We start from the raw sequence: 21,114 nt of genomic DNA, 5'->3' as shown, positions 1-21,114 counted from the left end.
GGAGGGGAGATGGAGGAGGGAGAGGAGGCCGGGAGGACGGGCGCTCGGGCTGCCTGGGAGGGTGCTCGCGGGAGCCGTGGGCGGAGCCAGGGGAAAGGTGGAGCTCGGGGCGGGGGCTGGGGGTGGGTGAGGAGTTGGGGGGACGGGGAGGGGTGTCAGGGTTGGGGCTGCTTTCTTTGAACGGCGAGTGCCCGCGGGAGCGTGTCTGCCCCACGTTTCCGCGGTGGGATCCAGCCTCCACTCGGGGTCGGAAACTCCATCCCCTCCCCGCTCTCAACCTCGATCCCACCGGGATCCACCCCGACCCACACCCTGCGGCCCTAAGTCGGGCGACCTGAGACCTGCTTCTGGGGCCGGGTCCCTGGGGACCGTGGGCGAGGCCGGAGGAGCCAGGACGGGGCCTCGGTGTCTGCTGAGAAGGGCCCTCCCCGGAGGAAATTGGGTGGGGGCTTTGGGTCCAGTCACTGGAAAGAAGGCAGGGCTGGCGGGGAGGCACCCAGGGGCGAGGCCTGGGGGGAACTGGGCGGAGCCTGAGGGCGGGTCCAGGTGAGGGGGCTGCGGGGAGGGAGTTCCCTGGGCCCGGGGAGGGGCGGGTTCTCGACAGCTCCGGAGAGCTCTCCCAGTCTGGCTGCTCTCAGCCCTCAAGTCCGGCTTCTCCCCGTCCCCGTCCGGGGTTAGGATGTTTCTCCTCCGCTTTACCACCTGGGCACCTGGGAGCTCCCCACGTCCTGTCCTGAGCTGAAATGTGGGCTGGTTATTCCAGGCCCCTCTCCCTAATCTCTTCCTCCAATCTCCCCTGGTTCCAGCTTCCTCCCTCCTGCCGCCTTTAGGGGAAAGGGCGCCTGTGACTCCAGTTTCTCCCAGTCCAAGCGCTGCCTTATCTGCAGTGGTTGGATCCAGAATCCAGAGCTGGGGCCAGGTGGGTGGCCCGTGGAGAGCAGAGCAAGGAGCCTTTGCACATACCTCATCCCAAGGGGCACACAGTGGGGTGCCATCCATATTTGCTGATATTTAGGACGGGAGGAGAGACACTGGATGGAACAGGTGGTACCTGGAAGAGGGGGCATGGTGTTCCTAGGAATCATCTGTGAAAGGCTTTTCTACCTCGTGGCCTGGGAGCAGAGCGTGTCGCTGTGTGCTGGGGTGGGGCACCAGCACCTGTGTGTCTCCTCGTGAGACCTGCAGTGGAAGTGTGAGGTGTGCGGGAGAGAGCATCCGGGTGTGTGTGTGAGACTGGGACTGGCAGAGTGTCCATGCCCTTTCCGAGGACCCCTTTGGGGAGCTCCCTGAGGAACTCACAGCACCCTCTGTTGGTCCCAGGACCAGCGGTGGGCCCAGAAGAAGTGCCTAGTGAGGCTCTGGTTCCCCAGGTCGGGGGTGGGGGTGGGGGGAGGACTATGTGGGATGCATGAGGGACATCAGGTTTAGAGGGTGGAGGCCACATTCCAGCCTGGGTGTCCTCGGAGCTGGTAACCAGGATGCAACCAGGATTACCCCTGGAACACCTGCTGCTGCCCCCTCCCAACCAGATGGATGCTGGGATTATTCCATCTGGCTGCCTTGCCCCCAGGGCCCCTCTGTCTCCTGCCACGCCCCCCTCCCCTACTTCCCACCCCAGGCACTCCTCCCTGAGGCTTGCTCTCATCCCCTGGCCAGGGCTTCCTGGTTCTGGACCTCAGGAACCCTAGGAGACTCAGAAGGAAACTAGAGTGGATCCAAGCAGCCATACAGAACCAGCCCCAGTAAGAAGTGGGACCACAGAGGGGAGGGCACAGGTCGTTCCTCTGTCCCCACAGCATCCAACCTCCCTGGAAATGGCTCCACCTGCTTACTGACCCTCACTTCCATAGTTCCTGGTGGGAGAGGGGCTGGAGGAGGCAGGAAAGGGAACAGGAGACAATCATGAAGTCAGAATTTTAGGGCTGGAAAACCATATTCCTCATTTGGTCCTGTAAACATTTTGTGGGGCCATGGCCCCCCTGGGAATCTAATAGAAGTTATGGAACTGTCCTCAGAAAAATGTGCGCACACACAATTTCATACCATTCATGCGGCCCCTGAGTCCCACCTGAGCATCCCTGGGAGGCCCCTGGAGTTTTTACTGGTAAGGAAATCAAGGCCTAGAGAGGGAGGGTGGCTTGCCAGAGTTCATGTTAACTTGTGGTAGGGCCTGAGAGTGTGGAAATATCAGAGGCTCAGAGTGTTTGACTGTGGCTTGGGACACATGCATTCCCCCTCTCCCCTCATTACTTACACACACACACACACACACACACACACACACACACGCACTAGACAGGCAGGAAGGGGACTGTTTCCAGGGAGAGTGAGCCTCTGAGGGGATTGTGAGATGTGCAGGCAGGTCCAATCCAGTTCCAAGCAGCTGGTGCCTGGGGGCATGGAGATGAGATAAAGCCTCCCAGCTCCAGTGCTCTGAAGCTGGCTGGACACACTGAGGCTGGGCTGCAGTCGACTGCCCTGTGGTGGGGGAGGCCAGTCCTGGCCCCTCTGCTCACCTGCTGCACACTGCCTCCCATCAGCCCAAGCCTCGAAGTCCCCCCAAAGTTGAGCTGTGGAGGCACCATGCTGCTCCCTGCCCTCCTCTTTGGGATGGCATGGGCACTTACTAATGGGTAAGCCGCCCACCCCAGGGACCCTCCCACTAAGGTCCTTTTCCTCCTGCCCCATGACTGGGACCCCCTGGAGCAGCCAGACCTCCTCCCCACCTCAGCCTCCTCCTCAGTTCACTAACTTCCCTGGGAGTTGGCTTTTTCAGGAACGGGATCTCAGGACAGGGCTTCTTGGTGACAAGGGACAGTGGCAGCTGCTCTCTCATTCCCCATCCTGGGGCAGGCGACGGTGTGAGCACGGGGACACCATTCTGGTGGAGGAGGAAGTGACATCACGTCAGGAGGACCTGGTGCCTTGCACCAGCCTCTATCATTACCGGCGCCTGGGCTGGCGGCTGGACCTGTCCTGGAGTGGACGTGCAGGGCTCTGTCCCATCTACAAGTGAGTGAGGGTCGGAGTCTGGGCTGGCTGCCCAGCAGGAGAGAGCGAAGGGGCCACATCCGCAGACTGGGGGAGGGCTGGTGGTGATCTGGAGAAGCAGGCATTTGGGAAGTAGGTCTGGGGGGGCTCTCAAAGGGCAGAGCGTGAGAGATGGGGGTAGTGGATGAGTGGACACCACTAAGAGCAGCCCATGGAGATGCTTGATGCCTCCTGCCCGTGTCTACCCTCCAGTTGGCCTCCCCAAGGTCATCTTATGGGGAAATGAAGACCAAGAAGGGAAATCACACGATAAGTTCACTCAGAGAGTAGGTGACCAGATTGAATGACCATCCAGGCCATTCCCAGGGATGGGGATGGGCTGAACACTAACATCTCCTCCCTCTGCCTGCTCCATGGACCCAGGCCCAGGGAAACATGACCTATGGCATGGAACAGGACAGTGAGGGCCTGCTGCCCAGGCTGGGGAGGCACCCACTGCACCCTGGGTAAGTGCCTGAGATTAGCCCAGATCTGTAGTGTCATGGAGGTAGCAGGCTGCTTGGGGAGGGAAGCTGGGTCCAGACTGACTGGGTCCACCCCATTCTCTCCCTGTATCCACCACAGCCCTTGCAGAAGCCAGCCCCAAGGGCTACTGCTTTGCCACATGGCAGTGCCAGCCTTGGGCAGGCTCAGCTAATGCATCTGCTGGAAGCCTGGAGGAATGCTGTGCCCAGCCTTGGGGACACAGCTGGTGGGATGAATGCTCCCAGCCTGCCTCAGCTGCTCCAGCCAACGGCTTCCAGGTGGGTCCCAAGCCTGTCAACAGCACAGTCCCGGCTGTCACCCGCTCCCTAGGCACTCCCACATGGAGTTCTTGAGCTCTGGACCTTTCCACAGGGCCCAAGTCCACTCCTCTGTCCTCTCAGATGAGTCACCTCCCATCCCCTGCCCACCAGAGTGACCATGACTGTCCACCTGCTTCCTCCACCCTCTGCCCCCACATTTAGAGGTTCACGGTGGTGCCTCTCCCCCAGGCAGCACCCAGTCTCCAGCCCTGCTGCAGCCCTTGGCAGGGACTGTGGCCCAACTCTGGAGCTGGAGCCAGCGTCCCTCGGCCACCTGTGCCACCTGGTCCGGCTTCCACTACCGCACCTTTGACAGGCGCCATTACCACTTCCTGGGCCACTGCACTTACCTGCTGGCAGGTGCTGCTGACTCCACTTGGGCTGTCCACATCAGGCCCAGGGGCCATTGCCCCCAGCCTGGGCACTGTCAGCAGGTGAGGGAGGGAGATGGGGATGGAGACAGGGAGGAGTCTGGGTGTGGGAGGAGGAGAGCTGCTGACCACCTCACCCATTACTGGTCTCCTCCCAGGTCCGGGTGATGATGGGGCCAGAGGAAGTGCTGATTCAGGGCGGAACTGTCTCTGTGACTGGGCAGCTGGTACCTGATGGGGCGTCTCAGCTGCTCTCCGGTGAGGGACAGTCTGCCCACCCCCAGGGTGGGGCTCAGAAGGGGCAGCTGGGGACTGAGCTTGCTGCTGTCTCCTCAACCCTCACTGTTGTTGGGAGGCATTTGGAAATGAGGGAGCCAGCTGAGGAGCCAGGTGTTAAGGACCTAGTCCCCGCCCCCACACCTGCAACCAACCCCCACCAGCTCCCTCACAAGGTGACCTGGGGCGAGTCCTTCTACTTAACCACTTAACCTCTCTGAGCTTCAGTTTCCCCCACCTGCCTCCCACAGTGTTGTGAGGAAGGCCTTGGTGCTAGGAGATGGGACACACACTCACACTCACACACACACACACACACACACACACACACACACACACACAACCCCACTCCCATCTCACTCCATGGACCCCAACCAGGACAAAAATTCTGGTAAGAAACTGTCCCATCTCCTAGCACCAAAGCCAGCATTCATGAACCCAAGGAGGGCTGTGATGGGAAACCAGTGGGGTTTCTTTAAAGAATATAAAGTGCAGAACTCTCCAGAATGGTGAGAATCCCTCATTTCTCCCTTCCCTGGGCAGTCTGAGCCCTAGTGTGATGGTGGGAGGGGTGGGCAGTGTGACCCCCACTTTCCCTGCCCAGGGCTGAGCTTGCAGTGGCAAGGGGACTGGCTGGTGCTGTCAGGGGGCCTGGGGGTCGTCGTGCGGCTGGATAGGGCCAGGTCGATCTCCGTTTCTGTGGACCACGAGCTCCAGGGACAGACTCAAGGCCTCTGTGGGCTCTACCATGGTCAGCATGAAGGTAAGTGGGTGTGGTGTTGTGGCTGGTGTAGGAGGGAAGGAGAGACCTGAGGCCTCAGACCTCTGCTTTCTCCCTCCCCCAGATGACTTCTCGGAGCCAGGAGGGGGGCTGGCTGCATTCGCTGCCACCTTTGGGAATTCCTGGAAGCTGCCTGACTCAGAGGTGAGATGCAGCCCTCAGGGAGCCTGGGCTCCCTTGCTCTCCACCTGCCCACCCACGCCTGGCTTCTCTGACACCTTCAAGCCTCTGTTCTGTCTCCTGCAAGAGACCGTTCCTGGGCCTCTCCCAGACCCTCAGGGAAGGAAAGGCAGGCTCAGGGTCCCACAGGAGCTCAGTGTAAGGTGCTGTCCACAGCCCCGGCTGCCTACACCCAGGAGACACACTCACTGACCTGATTACCAACCAGTTTTGGTTAATTAGCTAGTCATCGAACCTCCTGCCTGTGGGTTGACAGTGACGCCAGCTCCCCTGCCCCAACCCCTGGCTTGCCACTTTGCTGCCCCTCCCCATCATAACCAGGATGGTTGCGTGTCATGACAGTGGAGCTCCGAAGCAGCTATGAAAGCAGTGGCTATTTTCCTGGTGTCCTTGTTAATGTGCCTCATCCCTGCCCCCTGTCCTGACTCCAGGTGTCCCCAGCCTGGGTGTCTGGATGCGGCGGAGGCAGCCCAGGGCTGCGAGGAGCCTCTGAGGGGCACCGAGGTGGGCATGGAGGCTGGCCAGGTGCGGGCCGAAGCCCAAGATGTATGCCACCAGCTGCTGGATGGCTCATTCAGAGAATGCCATGTCCAGGTATAGGTGGGGGTGGAGATAGTGTCTGGCATCAGAGGGGCTGAAAAGAGGGGGTGCTGGGGAGGTGCCAAATGGGGAATCTGGTCCTGCCTTTAGAGTGCTTTGGGCCATTGGTCAAGCCATCCTACTCTCTGTCCTGGGTTTTACCTCTGGGAAATGAGAGAGCTCATATGTATGATCTGTGAGGTCCTTTACAGCCCTCATCTGTTTGGCTCTAAACCAGGGTGGGCGAGATAGAGGCAAGAGGAGGGGGATGCTGGTTGGCTGAGGGGCTGTCCTTTCTTGGAAGGTTCCCCTGCTGAGTACCATGAGGCCCGCCTCTTTGCCTTCTGTGCTGGGGCCCCAGCAGGCCCTGGCTGAGAGGGCCCCAGGAGGCTGTGTGTGCCACCTTGGCCAACTATGCCCAGAACTGTGCCACGCATCACATCCACGTGCTCTGGAGGAAGCCCGGCTTCTGTGGTAGGGTTCCTGCCTGTGCCTCCAGGCCTCCCCGCCCTGCAGGATTAGGAATTGAGGGAGGGCCGTCGTGTGACCCCTACTTCTGAGTGCTCTGGCACCCGCTGAGCCCCCAGCGTGGCCTCCAGGCTCCTCAGCCCAGCGGTGTCTGGCGGGAGGAGGGGGGCTCCTGGGCCTCACAGCCCCCTCCTGTGCCTGCAGAGCGCCTGTGCCCCGGAGACCAACTGTGCTCTGACTGCGCCTCGGCCTGCCCGCCCAGCGGCTCCACGGGGGGCGAGGGAGGGGCGGGGTCTGGCGGAGAATGCTTGAGCGGCTGCGAGTGCCCGCCGGCCTCTTCTGGGACGGCGCCCCCTGTGTGCCTGCCTCCCGATGTCCCTGCTATTACCCACGCCAGCGCTACGCCCCGGGGACACCGTGCGCCAGCTGTGCAACCCGTGGTGGGTCCGCAGGTGTTGCTGGCCCTTCCGCTGGGGTTGGAGACCGCCCGATCCACTCTGCTCCCTCCCATATGCTATCTCCTCAGCCTGCTTTTCCTTCTGGGGACCTCTCACCAGTGACCTGCGCCCTCTCATGGCATCAGTGGTGGCCCTGCTTCAAGACCTAGCAGGCGACCTCCCCCAGCTGACTCTAAGTCTGATGGGAGGAGGAGGTGCCGGGGGAGGGAGACACCTGGGTGTTGGGGGACCGGAGGTCGTCTCCAGCTCCCCCGGGCTGATCCAGAGGGGGCCCTCTCACCCCCTGTGCTCACAGCGTGTGCCAGGACGGCCGCTGGCTCTGCCCTTCCGAGTGCGCAGTGGGCGGGGACGGGCACTACCACACCTTGGATGGGCGGGGCTTCTCCTTCCGCGGCCACCCAGGTTGCCGCTCCATCCTGGTGCAGGTGAGAGGGGGACTAACTGGGGGCGGGGAAGGCGGGTTGGCGAATTTGACTAGAGCTGGGCCCTTCCTAGGGCTGCTGTGAGGGAAAAGTGACCGTGCAAGGGTGGGGCTGTGGCCGTATAGGGCCTGCTAAATCATTTAGCCTGTCCCTGCCAGGGCATTAGAGGTGAGTTAATTAAATGTTTGAACAAACATAGCAGGCTAATTTTTAAAAATATATTTATAGGAGAGGGGGGGGAGAGAGAGAGAGAGAGAGAGAGAGAGAGAGAGAGAGAGAGAGAGAGAGAGAGATCAATGATGAGAGAGAATCATTGATTGGCTGCCTCCTGCACGCCCCCTACTGGGGATCGAGTCTGCAAACCGGGCATGTGCCATTGACAGGAATCGAACCCCCGAACCTTCAGTCACAGGCCGACGCTCTATCCACTGAGCCAAACCGGCTAGGGCAGCAGGCTAATTTTAAAACTGATAATTTTGTATGGCTCCAGAATGATGTTGTAAATACCCAAATGGCCCTGGGCAGAAAAAAGGTTCCCCACCCCTGCAAGAAACCACTAAATAAGTGAACCAAACGCACACAGTTGTCCAGGGAAAAGCTGAGGGAGAACCGATTCTGGAGGGAGGATGGCTGCAGCAGACACCGTGAAGCCTCCCCTTTGGGTTCTCGCCTCCTCCTCCTCCTGAGGTTCCTGTGAACGTACTGCTGTCATCGCCACCACAATCCGGGGGCACAAAGCAAAATCCATGCTACAGTCCTTTCTCACAAATTGGACAGGGAGGGTTTGTCACAAGCTACTTCGTGCAAAATAATCCTAGGGCCAATAAGGGCCCTTCTTGGTCCCCTAGTAAAACTGAATGACATCTCAAGTTCAGGCTTAGGCATGTTCTTGCACACAAAAGCACAAACAGGTGTACACAGATGACATATGCTCAGGCATATGCATATAGATTGATTTAGCATGTGTATACACATAGACACACACAGACATGAGCATACATACCCAGGGGGAGTAAAGAAGGGAGCCATCTCACCCCAACATGCAGACATATGTATTAACACGTATGTGTGTACACACACACATTCACATGTGCCAATGCACATGTGAGTCTGGCTGGCTGGAAAGTGGTCAGCACACATTAGTGGGATCTACCTCCAGGTGCGTACTGGAGGTGTCCTGTAGAACACCTGTTCTCAGGTGTGCCTCTCCCCCTATTCCTCACCATCTGCCCCAGGACTTGGCCAAGGAGCAGCTGTTGATGGTGCTGGAGCATGGAGCCTGCGACTCTGGGAGCTGCCTCCACGCCATCTCTGTCTCCCTGGGGTACGCCCACATCCAGCTCAGGGACTCAGGTAGCCTCGGCTCACAGGGTACCTACCTACTAGGCCTTCTTTCCCGACAGCCCTCAGAACTGTGGCCCAGGCACTAGCAGCCTCCTGTTACTGCTCCTCACCCTGCAGACTCTGGCTCATTCCAGCACTTTCTGTCCACACTGCCCTGTGGTTTCTGAATCCCAAACCTCCCCTCAGGTTCCCCAAACCAAACTCGTTGCTTCCATTTCCCCTAAACTCCCCATCTCTGAAGCAGACACAGTCCTTTGGGAAACTTCCAAGGCATCTTCCGCTCCATCCTTGGGGGTGGGGAGTGCAAGTTCTGAGCAGTCGGACACCAGGCCAGATAGGTCCCTCTCAGTTCGGATGCTGAGCCAACAGTCTCTCCATCTCCCTTCCCTGCATCTGCTCCTCCTATGAACTGACTTCAAAGGCAAAGTAGGTGCTGAGGGTGGTCCTCAGCGCACGTGGGGGGTGCTCAGGGGGGGATGGGTGATCGCCCAGGGCTCCCCTCACTCAGTGTGGGCAGGCCTCCCATCTCCTGCCCAGTCCTTCCCCTTTTTACAGCCCCATCCTGCCATATGTTGTCCCCTTAACCTTATCAGCCCAGCCCAGCCCTGCGTGGCAGCCCCCTCACAGGCCCCCTATTCCAGGAGCTGTCCTGGCCAATGGGCAGGATGTGGGCCTGCCCTGGAGCAGCCCCGAGGGCCTCAGCGTCTCCCAAGCCTCCTCCACCTTCCTGCTGCTGCGCTGGCCTGGCGCCCAGGTCCTCTGGGGGGTGTCTGACACTGCAGCCTACATCACCCTGGACCCCTGCCATGCCCACCAGGTGTGCCAGGGGGCAGGTGAGTGGCTGGGCGAGGCCACAGTGGGCCGGATTTGACCATTTCTGCCTACTCGGGTGACCTAGGTGCAGGGGCTATGCGGCACCTTCACCTGGAACCAGCAGGACAACTTCCTGACACCTGCCGGTGACGTGGAGACCAGCATTGCTGCCTTTGCTAGGAAGTTCCAGCTGGCAGGCAAGGGAAGGTGCCCCTCAGAGGACAGCACCCCTCTTTCCCCCTGCAGCCCTCACCTGCAGCACCCACACTGAGCGCCACGTTTTCGCAGAGGCAGCTTGTGCCATCCTGCATGGCCCAGTCTTCCAGGTAGCTGGTTGGGGCTCTCCTCCTGTTCACACCTGTAAGATGGGGTCACTACCTTCCCTGTCCTCCTCCTGGGCTATTGGGAAGGCCCTGCTCTGACAGGGCTTCTGAGCGCAGGGAGGTGACAGTGGGGACAAGAGGGAACGGGGAATCTGGGGGCGAGCAGCTGATCCATTTCCCCTCCTTCCCCCAAGGAGTGCCACAGGCTGGTGGACAGGAAGCCTTTCCACGTGCGCTGCTTGGCAGCCGTGTGGCTGTGCCCCTGGCAGAGACTGCCGTGCCCAGGAGGATGCCCCAGCTCCCTGGAGGAACCAGACCCTCTGCCGTGAGTCAGCTCAGCCAGCCCCCAATTTCCAGTCTCCTCCTCCCAGCTAGAAGGGATCCAAGAGCTTTGAGGGGAGTTGGGGGTGGGGCCTCAGGAGGACCTCTGACCTTGGCAGACTGCTGGCTTACCTTTTTTTTCTTTTTAAAATATATTTTATTGATTTTTTTACAAAGAGGAAGGGAGAGGGAGAGAGATTTGAAACATCAATCAGCTGCCTCCTGCACACCTCCTACTGGGGATGTGGCCCACAACCAAGGTACATGCCCTTGACCGGAATTGAACCTGGGACCCTTGAGTCCGCAGGCTGACGCTCTATCCACTGAGCCAAACCGGTTAGGGCTGCTGGCTTACCTTCTTTCAGAGGTATAGGAAGTGGTGGTGGGGTCCAGGGGGGTGGGCAGAGCAGCAGTGGCTATGCCCCTGACCTTCTTGTGTCTCTGTGCCCAGCTGTCCTGTGTCCTGGGGGCCAGGAGTAGCAGGAGTGTGCCCCAGTGTGCGGTCAGAAATGTGGGGAGCCAGAGGACGGTGGGGAGCTGGGCGGCTGTGTGGCTGGCTGTAACTGCCCCTTGGGGCTGCTGTGGGACCCCTCGGGCCAGTGTGTGCCCCCCAGCTTGTGCCCCTGCCAGCTTGAAGCCCATCGTTATGCCCCTGGCAGTGCCACCATGAAGGACTGCAACCGCTGGTGAGGGCAGCAACCTTTGTGGGGGGTGAAGGTTTGGGGGTGAGGAGATGGAACTTAGAGAAAAGGGCTTGTAGCCCGGTGGGTTTCAGCATGGCATGCACGTGGGGATGACATAGCACTGGTAACTGTTACTCAGTAGTGGAGCACTTTAATGTACATGATCTTATTCATTTGTCCTTCATTCCTACAATAACCTAGTGAAGTAGGAAGTAGAAGAATTGTTCCCATTTTGCAGGCGAGCAAACTGAGGCTCAGATAGGGTAAATGGCTTGCAGAGTCACACAGCTTGTTCATGATGAAGATCTAGAACCCAGACCTCTGAATTCCAGCTGAGTGTGGTCCAGAGGCTCTTCCAAGGGTTAGGGAGAAGTAAAAGCAAGTTACATAGCTATGGAGGTGGGGCCAGGGGCCAGGGCTTGGTGGGTGAATGTGAGACTTCAGTGAAATCCCCCTCCTACCTGGGCTGGGAGTGCGTAGTTCACTATCTCTGCCCCTCCCCAGAGCCCAGAGAATGGCCCCATTGGATCCGGGGCAGGAAAGGGTGACAATATCCAGCCCAGGTATGGCTGGGAACTGGGAACAGCCCCAATCCCTGTGCTTGTAACAACTGGGGTGTTGGGGGAGGACACTCAGATCTCCGGAGTAGACGTTAGGGGCTGGGGACCCCTGGGATCCTGAGCCTCTCTTAGGTCAGACCGGGCCCCTGGAGATGAGGCCAGCCTTGGACTGCCTCTCACTTCCTTCTGTGTCCGCAGTGTGTGCCAGGACAGGGGCCTCTGGAACTGCAGCGATCGCCGCTGCACCCCCCAGCGGGCATTCTGTCCCCACGAGCTTGTCTATGTCCCTGGTGCCTGCCTCCTCACCTGTGAAGGCCCCAGTGCCAACCACTCCTGCCCCCAGGCAGCACAGGGGACTGGGCCTGTCCCCCAGGCACCGTGTTGCTGGTAAGTCTGGGGGGGGGGGAGCTGCATAGGGCACTGCCCTGCTCCCCTGGCTGTCTGAAAGAGTGTGAGGGGCATTGGGTTGTCCTCTAAGGTGCCCCTTTGTCCATGGCCTCTGCCCAGGACGAGCCGTCACGGCGGCAGGTGGTATCCACCCAATGCTACCATCCACGAGGACTGCAACATTTGGTATGCCCAGCCCTGTGACCTGTAGCTTTTGACCTTGTGACCCCTGGCTGGGGCTGGAGCAATGGGTGGGGTGGGAGAACCAGACTGCCTGGGCAATGGGAGTCCTCCAGGATCCCCAAGCTGAGGGTCTTTCTGGAGTTGCTTGGAACCTGACCAGTTGTCTCCCCTGGATACAGCTGCCGATCCCCGTCCTCGTGACTGTTTCCCCTCTTCCCCTTGCCCACGGCGTGTGTCAGGCAGGCAGTGGCACTGCGCGGGCCAGCGGTGTGGTGGACGGTGCCAGGCATCGGGTGCCCCCCATTATGTGACATTTGATGGGCTAACCCTCACCTTCCCCGGGGCCTGCGAATACCTGCTGGTGCGAGAGGCCAGTGGCCAGTTCACAGTCTCGGCCCAGAGCCTGCCCTGCGGGGCCAGCGGCCTCCCCTGCACCCTCCCCTGCACCAAGGCACTGACTGTGCGGCTGCAGAGCACCGGTGTCCACATGCTCAGAGGTGACGGTGACACTGAAGGGTGGCATTGCCAGGGAGGGGCACGCTGATGGCCTCACAGCTCTACAGGGGTGGCTGAGGCCCCGGGCTCTCCATGTCTCCCCTGCTTGTATCAGTGCCCTGCAGCTGGCGCCTCCTCTCTTGGCTGGGAATCATCATTCTGGAAGGCTCTAAGAAATTAAGGCCCAGACAGGGCTAATGGCTTGCCCAAGGTCACATAGCTAGAGAAGCAAAAGGAAGGTTGGAGGGGAGGCTGGCACGACCCCAGGGGGATCTGGGAGGCCCCTTACTCCAAGGCCGAGCCTGATGGCCTCCCTCTTCCTCCTCAGGCCGGGCAGTGAGAGTGAATGGGGTGCGCGTAACACCCCCCATGGTCTACACAGGCCCTGGGCTGAGCCTTGGCCGGGCTGGCCTCTTCCCGCTGCTCACCACCGCCTGGGCCTCACTCTGCTCTGGGATGGAGGTCAGGCCCCATCCCTAACCCTCTGACCTTCTCCTGCCTTTCCCAGGGGTCTAACTCCCCCAGACTCCTCCTCCCTACAAAGTGGTCGGAGTTTTCAGTGGTCAGAGTTGTGTTCCTGTTACTTATGAAATCAGTACCTCCTCACTGAAGAGACATTTAGAAAATACCAAATTTCCTAACAGTCCACCACCCAAACGAAGTGGTTGGTGTTTTAGAAATGACTGTTACTGAGAAATTGGAAACCAAAATAACCCCTGTGGGAGGGAGTCTGGTGGTCAGCACAGCGGGTGACATCTGACCTCCAGCCACAGTCCCCTAAGGCTGGAGGGTGTCACAGCCTGCCCTGGAGCCTGGCTGGAATCTGCCCATTTGGAGAATTTTCCTGTCCCCCAACCTGGGTGCAGTTAGGGAAGTAGGCTCCCACTTCCCCCCGCCAAAAAGAGAGTGAAGCAGCGCCTCCTATTGGCTGGCGGTACTCACGCAGATGGTCAGGCGGCCCAAACAATAGCGTCCTTGGTCCTTCCCTCCTCTGGGCCCCCACGAAGGCCAGCGGGTCATTTCTTTGCACAATCGGCCCCCTGCTGCCTTTTTTCAGGCACCCGGGTCCTGGTGCAGCGGTCCCCGCAGCTCCGCGGCCGTGTGGCTGGGCTGTGTGGAGACTTTGATGCAGATGCCAGTGAGGACCTGCGGAGCCGCAGGGAGTCCTGGAGCCCACTGCCGAGCTGGCCGCCCACTCCTGGCGCCTCAGTCCTCTGTGCCCTGGGCCAGGGGACCTGCCACACCCCTGCACTGTGAGCAAGGACGGGAGACGGGAACGGGAGTGGGTGCAGCTGCAGAAAGCTGGGGGAAACGGAGGCTGGGCGCTGCGGAGGGATCTGGTCCACAGTGCTGGACCCACAGGTGAATGCCCACCGGGCCGCCTGGGCTCGCTCCGCTGCGGGGTGCTGCTGCAGCCACTCTGTGCCTGGTGCCAAGCGGAGGGTGAGAGCACCAGGCCTGGGGTCAGGGTGGGAGGGGTGTGTGGCGGTGGAGGGCGGCTGCTGAGGCGGACCCCTCCCTCCCACAGCTGGGATTCAGGAGGCGACTGTGAGTGTCTCTGCTCGGCCACTGCCACCTACGCAGACGAATGCTCCCACACGGGCTCCAGGTGCGCTGGCGCAGCCAGGAGCTCTGCCGTGCGTGTGCCCTGCCCTCAGTCCCTGATGCCCAGTCCCACCACGCCCAGCCAAACACGCTATGTTTGCTGCCCTGCAGAACCCGTATGTTGTAAGCAGCGGCTGGTCCCTGCGACCGCTCCTGTGGCTCCGGAGTGAGGGCCCGGTTCAGGTGTGCCGGGCAGAGAGGGAGGAAAAGGGAGAGGGAAGGGAAGGGGTGTGGCAGGGAAGGGTGCGGTGGTGGGAGGGTGGATGGACGGATGAAGAAGGCAGGAGTGAGGGGCAGGGACAGGAGAGCAGCTGCCCAGGCGGGCCTTCTCCCCAGGTCTCCCTCCCACCCTCCGGCTGCTTCCGGGGGTGCCCCTTGTGAGGGCGACACGCAGGAGCTGCAGGCCTGCCACACCGAGTGCAGGACGGGTAAGGTCAGGGGCCACCCCCTCCCGATGCCGACCTTTCTCTCCCAATTCCTGTCCTGGGAACATGGCGGGATTGGCATGGGCATCAGCGAAGGCTCCCCATCCGTCCCAGAGGCAGCCCTGGAACTTACTGGCCTTGATGTGTGGGCTTGGGTGGGAGGCCAGGGCCCAGCAGCGACCTTCTGCCACACAGCCCAGGGGCCACGAGCAGCTCTGCCTGGGGGAGCAGGGCGTGGGGGTGAGACTGAACCCGCTCAGGCAAAGCTGGGCCAGCAGAGGTCTCTGTGCCTCGCTGTGTACAGAGTCGATGGGGCAGAGGAGAGGGCAGGAGAGTGGGGGGGCAGGCATAGGTCCCGGGGGGGGGGGTTGGGCCAGGCTCTCACAGGGAGAGGGAGGAGGGGCGGTGGAAAGTGGCTGCTGGTGAACTGATGGGTCCATGGGGACGCTACAGTTTCCAACGTGGAAGCCAAATGAAGGACAGTGGGTTAGAAGGCTCTGGAAGAGTTGATGGGGGGAATAAGAGGATGGGGAGCAGACATGTCGAGGTGGGGGTCTCAGAAGAGCAGCCCTTGTCTGACTTGTAGCTTCTCAGACCTGACCCAGGCCCCCAAGCCTCCCCAGCCCTGCCAGGACCTCTCTGCAGCAGCCCCGCCCCCTCCAGAGGCGCTGGGCTGGGCGCCCTGGGCACCCTGGTCCACCTGCTCCCAGAGCTGCCGTGCCCTGGAGGGAGCCCAGGCCGGCGTAGTCGGTCCCGGCTCTGCCCCAGCCTGGGGAACACATCCTGCCCAGGAGAGGCCACTCAGGAGGAGCCCTGCAGTCCCCCTGTGTGCCCAGGTATGTCCTGCCCCGGGGGTGGCCTGGGCGTCAGGGCCGGGTGAGGAGCAAAGGAGAAGAATGACCCTGTGGGCAGGGTGTAAGCACCTGGAGCGGGAGGGGGCAAACCTGGGAGGGGACAGTCCCAAAGCTTCGCCCCACCCCAGCCTCCCCCCCCACCCCGGAAGCCCAGCATGAGATTAACAGGGTGGGCCTGGCCTGAAACAGAGTTTGGGGCAGCCTGGGAGGTGTGGGTGTTTGTGGGGTGAAGCTTTGGTGAAGACCCTGCGTACCACACAGCTTCAGCCCCTCCCGTGCTTCATTCCCTGCCACGTCTCTGTCCTGTCCTGATGGCGGACTTGCCTCTTCCTGACAGTGCCAAAGGCCTGGGGTCTGTGGGCCCCCTGGTCCACCTGCTCAGCCCCCTGTGATGGAGGCATCCAGACACGTGGGCGCAGCTGCTCTGGCTCGGCTACTGGCTCGGCTGCTGCGGACACCGAATGCCAGGGACCCCACAGCCAGACCAGGGACTGCAACACGCAGCCGTGCACAGGTGCCAGATCCCCTCCCAGATGTTCTCCCGCAAGTCCCTGGGGTTTTGACCTTTCCTTAGCCCCACCTTCGCACACCTCTCTTGAGCTAAGAGACTTTGCTGGATTTCCTGTGTCTCCTCCAGCTCCTACCCACTGGAGACCAGGTACCAGCTGTGGCCCAAGGGAGGGGGCCTCCTCCGGCTTCTCAATCCTATCAACAGGCCCTCACCAGTCACCTGCATGCAGGTCCCTCTCTGTCCTTCCCTCCCCAGCCCTTGCCTTCACTCCTGCTGAGACCAGCTCTGTCTTCCCATCCAGCCCAGTGCCCAGGGGACATGGTGTTCCGCTCAGCCGAGCAATGTCACCTGGAGGGGGGTCCGTGCTCTCGGCTGTGCCTGGCTCAGGGCCCAGGGGTGGAATGTACCAGTTTCTGTGCCCCTGGCTGCACCTGCCCCCCCCCCCCCCGCCCCGGCCTCTTCCTGCACAACGCCAGCTGCCTACCCCGCACTCGGTGCCCCTGCCAGATGCATGGGCGTGTCTACAAACCGGGAGCGGTGGCTCACCTTGACTCCTGTAACAACTGGTAGGCCACCAGAGTCAGGGCAAAAGGTGGCAGAGGAGGGACAGGGGCTTGGAGGTTCCAGAGATGAGCAGGTGTGGACTCACACGCACTGGAGATGGGGGTGGGAGAGTGTGTTCAGCATGCCTCCATGGTGCCAGGCCTAGGCCCTGTGAATACCAGAGTGAATGAGATGCTGCCTGGCCTGGAGGGGCAGGAGTCTGTAAGGAATTGTCATGCCCATTTGACTTATGGGAAGACTGAGGCTCAGATAAGTGAAGCGATTTATGATAGGACTAGCGTCTGGGTAGGGGCTTCTATTCCTCCAGTTACTTTTGCTTCTCTTTCCTGAATTTCCACTGATTTCCAATCAGAAACCTAGAAGCACCCTGTATTCAAAGCGTATACCAGGCCCTGCCACCAGAGGGCAAGCTAACCCCGTTCCCTCTTTTCTCATTTTCCTTTCTCTCAATGTCATGTCATTTTCTTCATTTTCCTTTTTATTTTTTATCATCCCGCTCCTCCCTCAATTTCCTCCTTCATCCTTCCTTCCCCTGCCCCGTTCCTTTTTGATTTTTTCTCTCAGACTGTTTTTCTTTGACAAGTGGGCTTTAAAACATTTACCGGAGAAAAGTGAAAGGGAAGAAAAGTACACCATTTTCCTCCCCAGGAGATTCAAGTTAGGACCTGCTCTCTCTAAATTGCTCCTCCCTGGCCCTGGAGAGTCACTCAAAGTTATTTCTAAACACTGTGTAATAAATACAAATGGATATAGAGTATGAAAAGGTAACGCCGTGATAAAATCACGAGTTCAAGGGCTGCCCGGTGCCAGGGCGTCTGGGAGCTCACAGAAGGTGGGCTGCTGCTCCTAGTGACAATCCTGGGTCATACGTGAAATTCATGTAGGACATGGGCAACTCGCGCTACTGCCCAGACCCCCAGTTTCTGTCCTCTGCGGTGGACATGGTAGCCTAGCCGCCTCCCCTGGGGCAGCTACCCAGAGCTCCAGGGGCAGGGACTGACTGTGGCCATGATGGGCCCTCTCTCTGCAGCACCTGTGTCTCTGGCGAGATGGCATAAACCTCGGAGCCCTGCCCAGGTACCCGCAGGGCCCTCAGGGACCAGAGGGGATGCTGACCCCATTCAGAGATCAACTCTGGGCTTCCTCAATGATTCCCCAGGGAAGTGGGTGTGCAGGGATGGCTTGACCTGCTTTCACACCTCTGTGCCCCTCGCCCCACTCCAACCCTGGCAGTGGCCTGTGGCTGGAGCCCCTGGACCCCGTGGAGTTTCTGCAGCCACAGCTGCAACGTAGGGATCCGGCGGCGTTTCCGGGCAGGCACTGAGCCCCCGGCAGCCTTTGGGGGTGCTGCATGCCAGGGCCCCAATATGGAGGCTGAATTCTGTAGCCTGCGGCCATGTTAAGGTGAGTGCTGGGGCTGAGGTCCAGGAACCCCCCAGAGAGGAGACGAGAACACTTCCAGTCAAATCCCCCCACCCCCTGTGCACCCCAAGAGAGGTACAAGGGCCCCCCCTAAGAGATGCCACAAAGATGTGGTCCCCAGGGAGCCCTGAGAGGGGACCTCCCTGGAGGCCAGCCTTGCTCCAGGCCGAATCCCAGAGGTGTGAGGTCCCCTAGGGATGGATGTGGGAAGGTAGGGGGTGCCCTAGGGTGTCTGGGATCCAGGGGGAGAATGTGCCCAGGTGTGTAGGTGTGAGGAGAAGGTGGGCTGGCTGTCAGAGGGCAGGGCCCACAGTGACCAGGGGCGACTCCAGGTCCCAGTGGGGAGGGGGGCCCCTGGTCTCGGTGCTCCATGCCCTGTGGTGGTGGCTTCCGGAACCGCACCCGAGGCAGCGGCCCGAACAGCCCTGTGGACTTCTCCACCTGTGGCCTGCAGCCCTGTGCAGGTGAGGGCTGCCCTGGGGACTCACCTCTCCATTGCACCCATGTTCTCATCCCCACCTGACCCAGGGCCCTGTCAACCCTTCCCTGTCACCCCAGGGACCCCTCTCCCTGAGCTCCTGTGCAGCCCTGTGACCTCCCCGGCTGTACCGGGAGCTAGTACCTCTCCCAGGTTGGGAGCCCGGGGGAGAGTTGAGTGAGTCTGGGCTGGGCTGTCAATTTCTGTGTCCTCAGGCCCAATGCCTGGTGTATGTCCCAGCGACAAGCAGTGGCTGGATTGTGCCCAGGGCCCTGCCTCCTGTGCAGAGCTCAACGCCCCTGGAAGAACTAACCAGAGCTGCCTGCCTGGCTGTTACTGCCCCATCGGGATCCTCCTGCTGGTGAGCGTCCTCCCTGCCTGACCTCCCTGGGGACTGGGAAGACAGGTGGGGCCTGGGCAGAGACAGAGCCAAGGGTATGGGGCTAGAGACAGGGAGATCCTGAGAGGGTCTTCAGTACAGCTGGCTGAGGAGAGAGCACTGAACTCAGGGGTGGTGGCCCAGCTCTGCCAGCAGCCAGCAGGTGGCTTGGGCCAGTCACGTTCATGCCTCCCTACGCCTCTATTTTTCCATTTGTGAAATGGTCGTAGGCCTAGAAGGTCTTTAGGCTTCATGCCTGATTGAATAGTCTGTTCTCTTGTGTTATTTATTGAACACCTACTAGGTGTACCAGTTGTTAATGCGGGTTTTTTTCAATAGATGGAGTTACACATATGTTGATATATATGCGATTTGATATGTATGCTATTTTGTTGTATTGACAACAAGCTTCAAAATTTTATATGTCAAATTTTCTGAAGGTGTTAACATCATAGATATTTTTACGCTTAAAAATGTCAAATTTCGTGCCAAAAAAAGAGCATTTGCGGGAAGTTTTAATTCATGACTTTATTTTGAAGAAAAGTGCTGCTGAAAGTTATCGTATACTTCGGGAAGCTTATGGTGAACATGCTCCATCTCAAGATACTTATGAACGCTGGTTTAAATGCTTTAAAAGTGATGATTTCGATGTGAAAGACAAAGAATGTCCAAGTCAACCAAAAAAGTTTGAAGACCAACAATTACAAGCATTATTGGATGAAGATGCATGTCAAACTCAAAAACAACTTGCAGAAAGATTAAGCGTTGCTCAGCAAACAATTTCCGATCGTTTACAAGCAATGGGAAAGATTTTAAAGGAAGGAAAATGGGTGCCACATCAACTGAACGAAAGACAAATGGAAAACCAAAAAGTCATCAGTAAAACGTTGCTTCAAATTGTGACTGGCGATGAAAAGTGGATTTATTTTGAGAATCCCAAATGCACAAAATCATGGGTTGATCCAGGTCAACCATCAACATCTACTACAAGGCCAAATTGCTTCGGAAAGAAGACAATGCTCTGCGTTTGGTGGGATCGGGAAGGTGTGGTGTATTATGACCTTCTAAAACCAGTTAAAACCGTTAATACTGATCACTACTGACAACAAATAATCAGTTTGAACCACGCTTTGATCGTAAAACAACCAGAATGGGCCAGAAGACACAGCAAAGTAATTTTACTTCATGATGACGCACCATCACACACTTCAAAACCAGTTACAGACATGTTAAAAGATCTTGCCTGGGAAGTATTAACCCACCCGCCGTATTCACCCGACCTTGCTACTTCAGATTACCACTTGTTCTGATCGATGGCACAACGAACTTTCTGAGCAGCACTTCAAAATGTACGAAGAAGTGGAAAATTGGGTCTCTGAATGGTCTGCCTCAAAACAAGAAAAGTTCTATTGGGACGGTATCCACAAATTACCTGAAAGATGGGGGAAATGTGTAGCTAGCGATGGACATTACTTTGAATAAAGCATTTTTGATGTTTCTCTTGAAATTACTGTGTTTTCTTTGATTACAAAATCCGCACTATTAATCGGTTAAGGGTTGATCCCCATTTTTAACCTGTTACCGGTTAAAAATGCCAATACCGGTTAATCCGCATTTTTAACCAGTAAAGGGTTGATCTGCATTATTTATTAACCAGTTTGTTTACCGGTTAAAAATGCCAATACCGGTTAATAATGCGGATACTCATCATTGATGTTTCTATCTATCTCTCCCTCTCCCTTCCTCTCTGAAATCAATAAAAAAAATACATCAAGTTGTATACTTAAGATTTCTGCACTATACATTATTTGTACTATTATTAAACATACTATATCCATATATATAACTAAATAATACATAGTTATAATTATTACTTTATATAATTTTATAATTTTAAAAGAACTTGAGAGAAGAAAAGACAATGGGTATATATTTATAGAGTTTGGTCTTCTCTCTTCCAGTCTTTTCCACTTTAAATTCATCCTCTACTCTGCAATAGGATGGATCCAACTGAAGTGCAAATTTGCCCACACTAGTCACCAGCTTAAAACTCATTTCAAATTCCTAAGGCAGCTACAATGCCTTCCACATCCAGCACCCCCTGTATCCCTTCAGCATTATTTCCCATAACTTCCTGTCTTACACACCGTCCATGCACACACCATTTGCTCACTTCTCTGTTTTTGCTCATGCTGTTTCTTATGCCCAACTACCCTCCCTAGCAACACCTTTCTTCCTTTCCTGTCTTACCTGGATCGGGGTGCCATAATAAAATACCATAGATCAGGTGGCTTAAACAACAAAAATTAATTTTCTCACAGTCATGGAGGCTGGAAATTTGAGAACAAGGTGCCAGCATTGTCAGGGTCTAGTAAGGACTCTATTCCTGGCTTACA

General features: G+C 58.1%; 1 protein-coding gene across 1 annotated transcript; it reads left to right on the top strand.

The window, feature by feature from the left end:
• Positions 1-919: 919 nt before the first annotated feature.
• LOC307107912 (SCO-spondin-like) lies at positions 920-20,180 on the top strand. The gene is given in 41 exon segments (XM_079785465.1): positions 920-1,197; positions 1,657-1,742; positions 2,764-3,012; positions 3,415-3,497; positions 3,616-3,794; positions 4,366-4,465; positions 5,088-5,246; positions 5,329-5,408; positions 5,886-6,038; positions 6,328-6,497; positions 6,604-6,931; positions 8,607-8,724; positions 9,357-9,532; positions 9,614-9,750; positions 9,752-9,854; positions 10,046-10,098; positions 10,100-10,176; positions 10,787-10,830; positions 11,336-11,418; positions 11,614-11,750; positions 11,753-11,802; positions 11,894-12,002; positions 12,225-12,482; positions 12,809-12,907; positions 12,910-12,942; positions 13,538-13,633; positions 13,636-13,733; positions 13,843-13,870; positions 13,873-13,923; positions 14,009-14,028; positions 15,005-15,224; positions 15,227-15,346; positions 15,702-15,878; positions 16,177-16,441; positions 17,470-17,494; positions 17,498-17,516; positions 17,673-17,839; position 17,843; positions 18,194-18,325; positions 18,555-18,700; positions 19,258-20,180. Coding segments are annotated over 38 exon segments (4,839 nt in total). The 5' UTR covers positions 920-1,197; positions 1,657-1,742; positions 2,764-3,012; positions 3,415-3,433; the 3' UTR covers positions 19,822-20,180.
• Positions 20,181-21,114: the final 934 nt, after the last annotated feature.

This window comes from Cnephaeus nilssonii, assembly GCF_951640355.1.
Source record: "Cnephaeus nilssonii genome assembly, chromosome: 12".
NCBI lineage: Eukaryota > Metazoa > Chordata > Mammalia > Chiroptera > Vespertilionidae > Cnephaeus > Cnephaeus nilssonii.
This window is presented reverse-complemented; position numbering and strand designations above follow the sequence as displayed.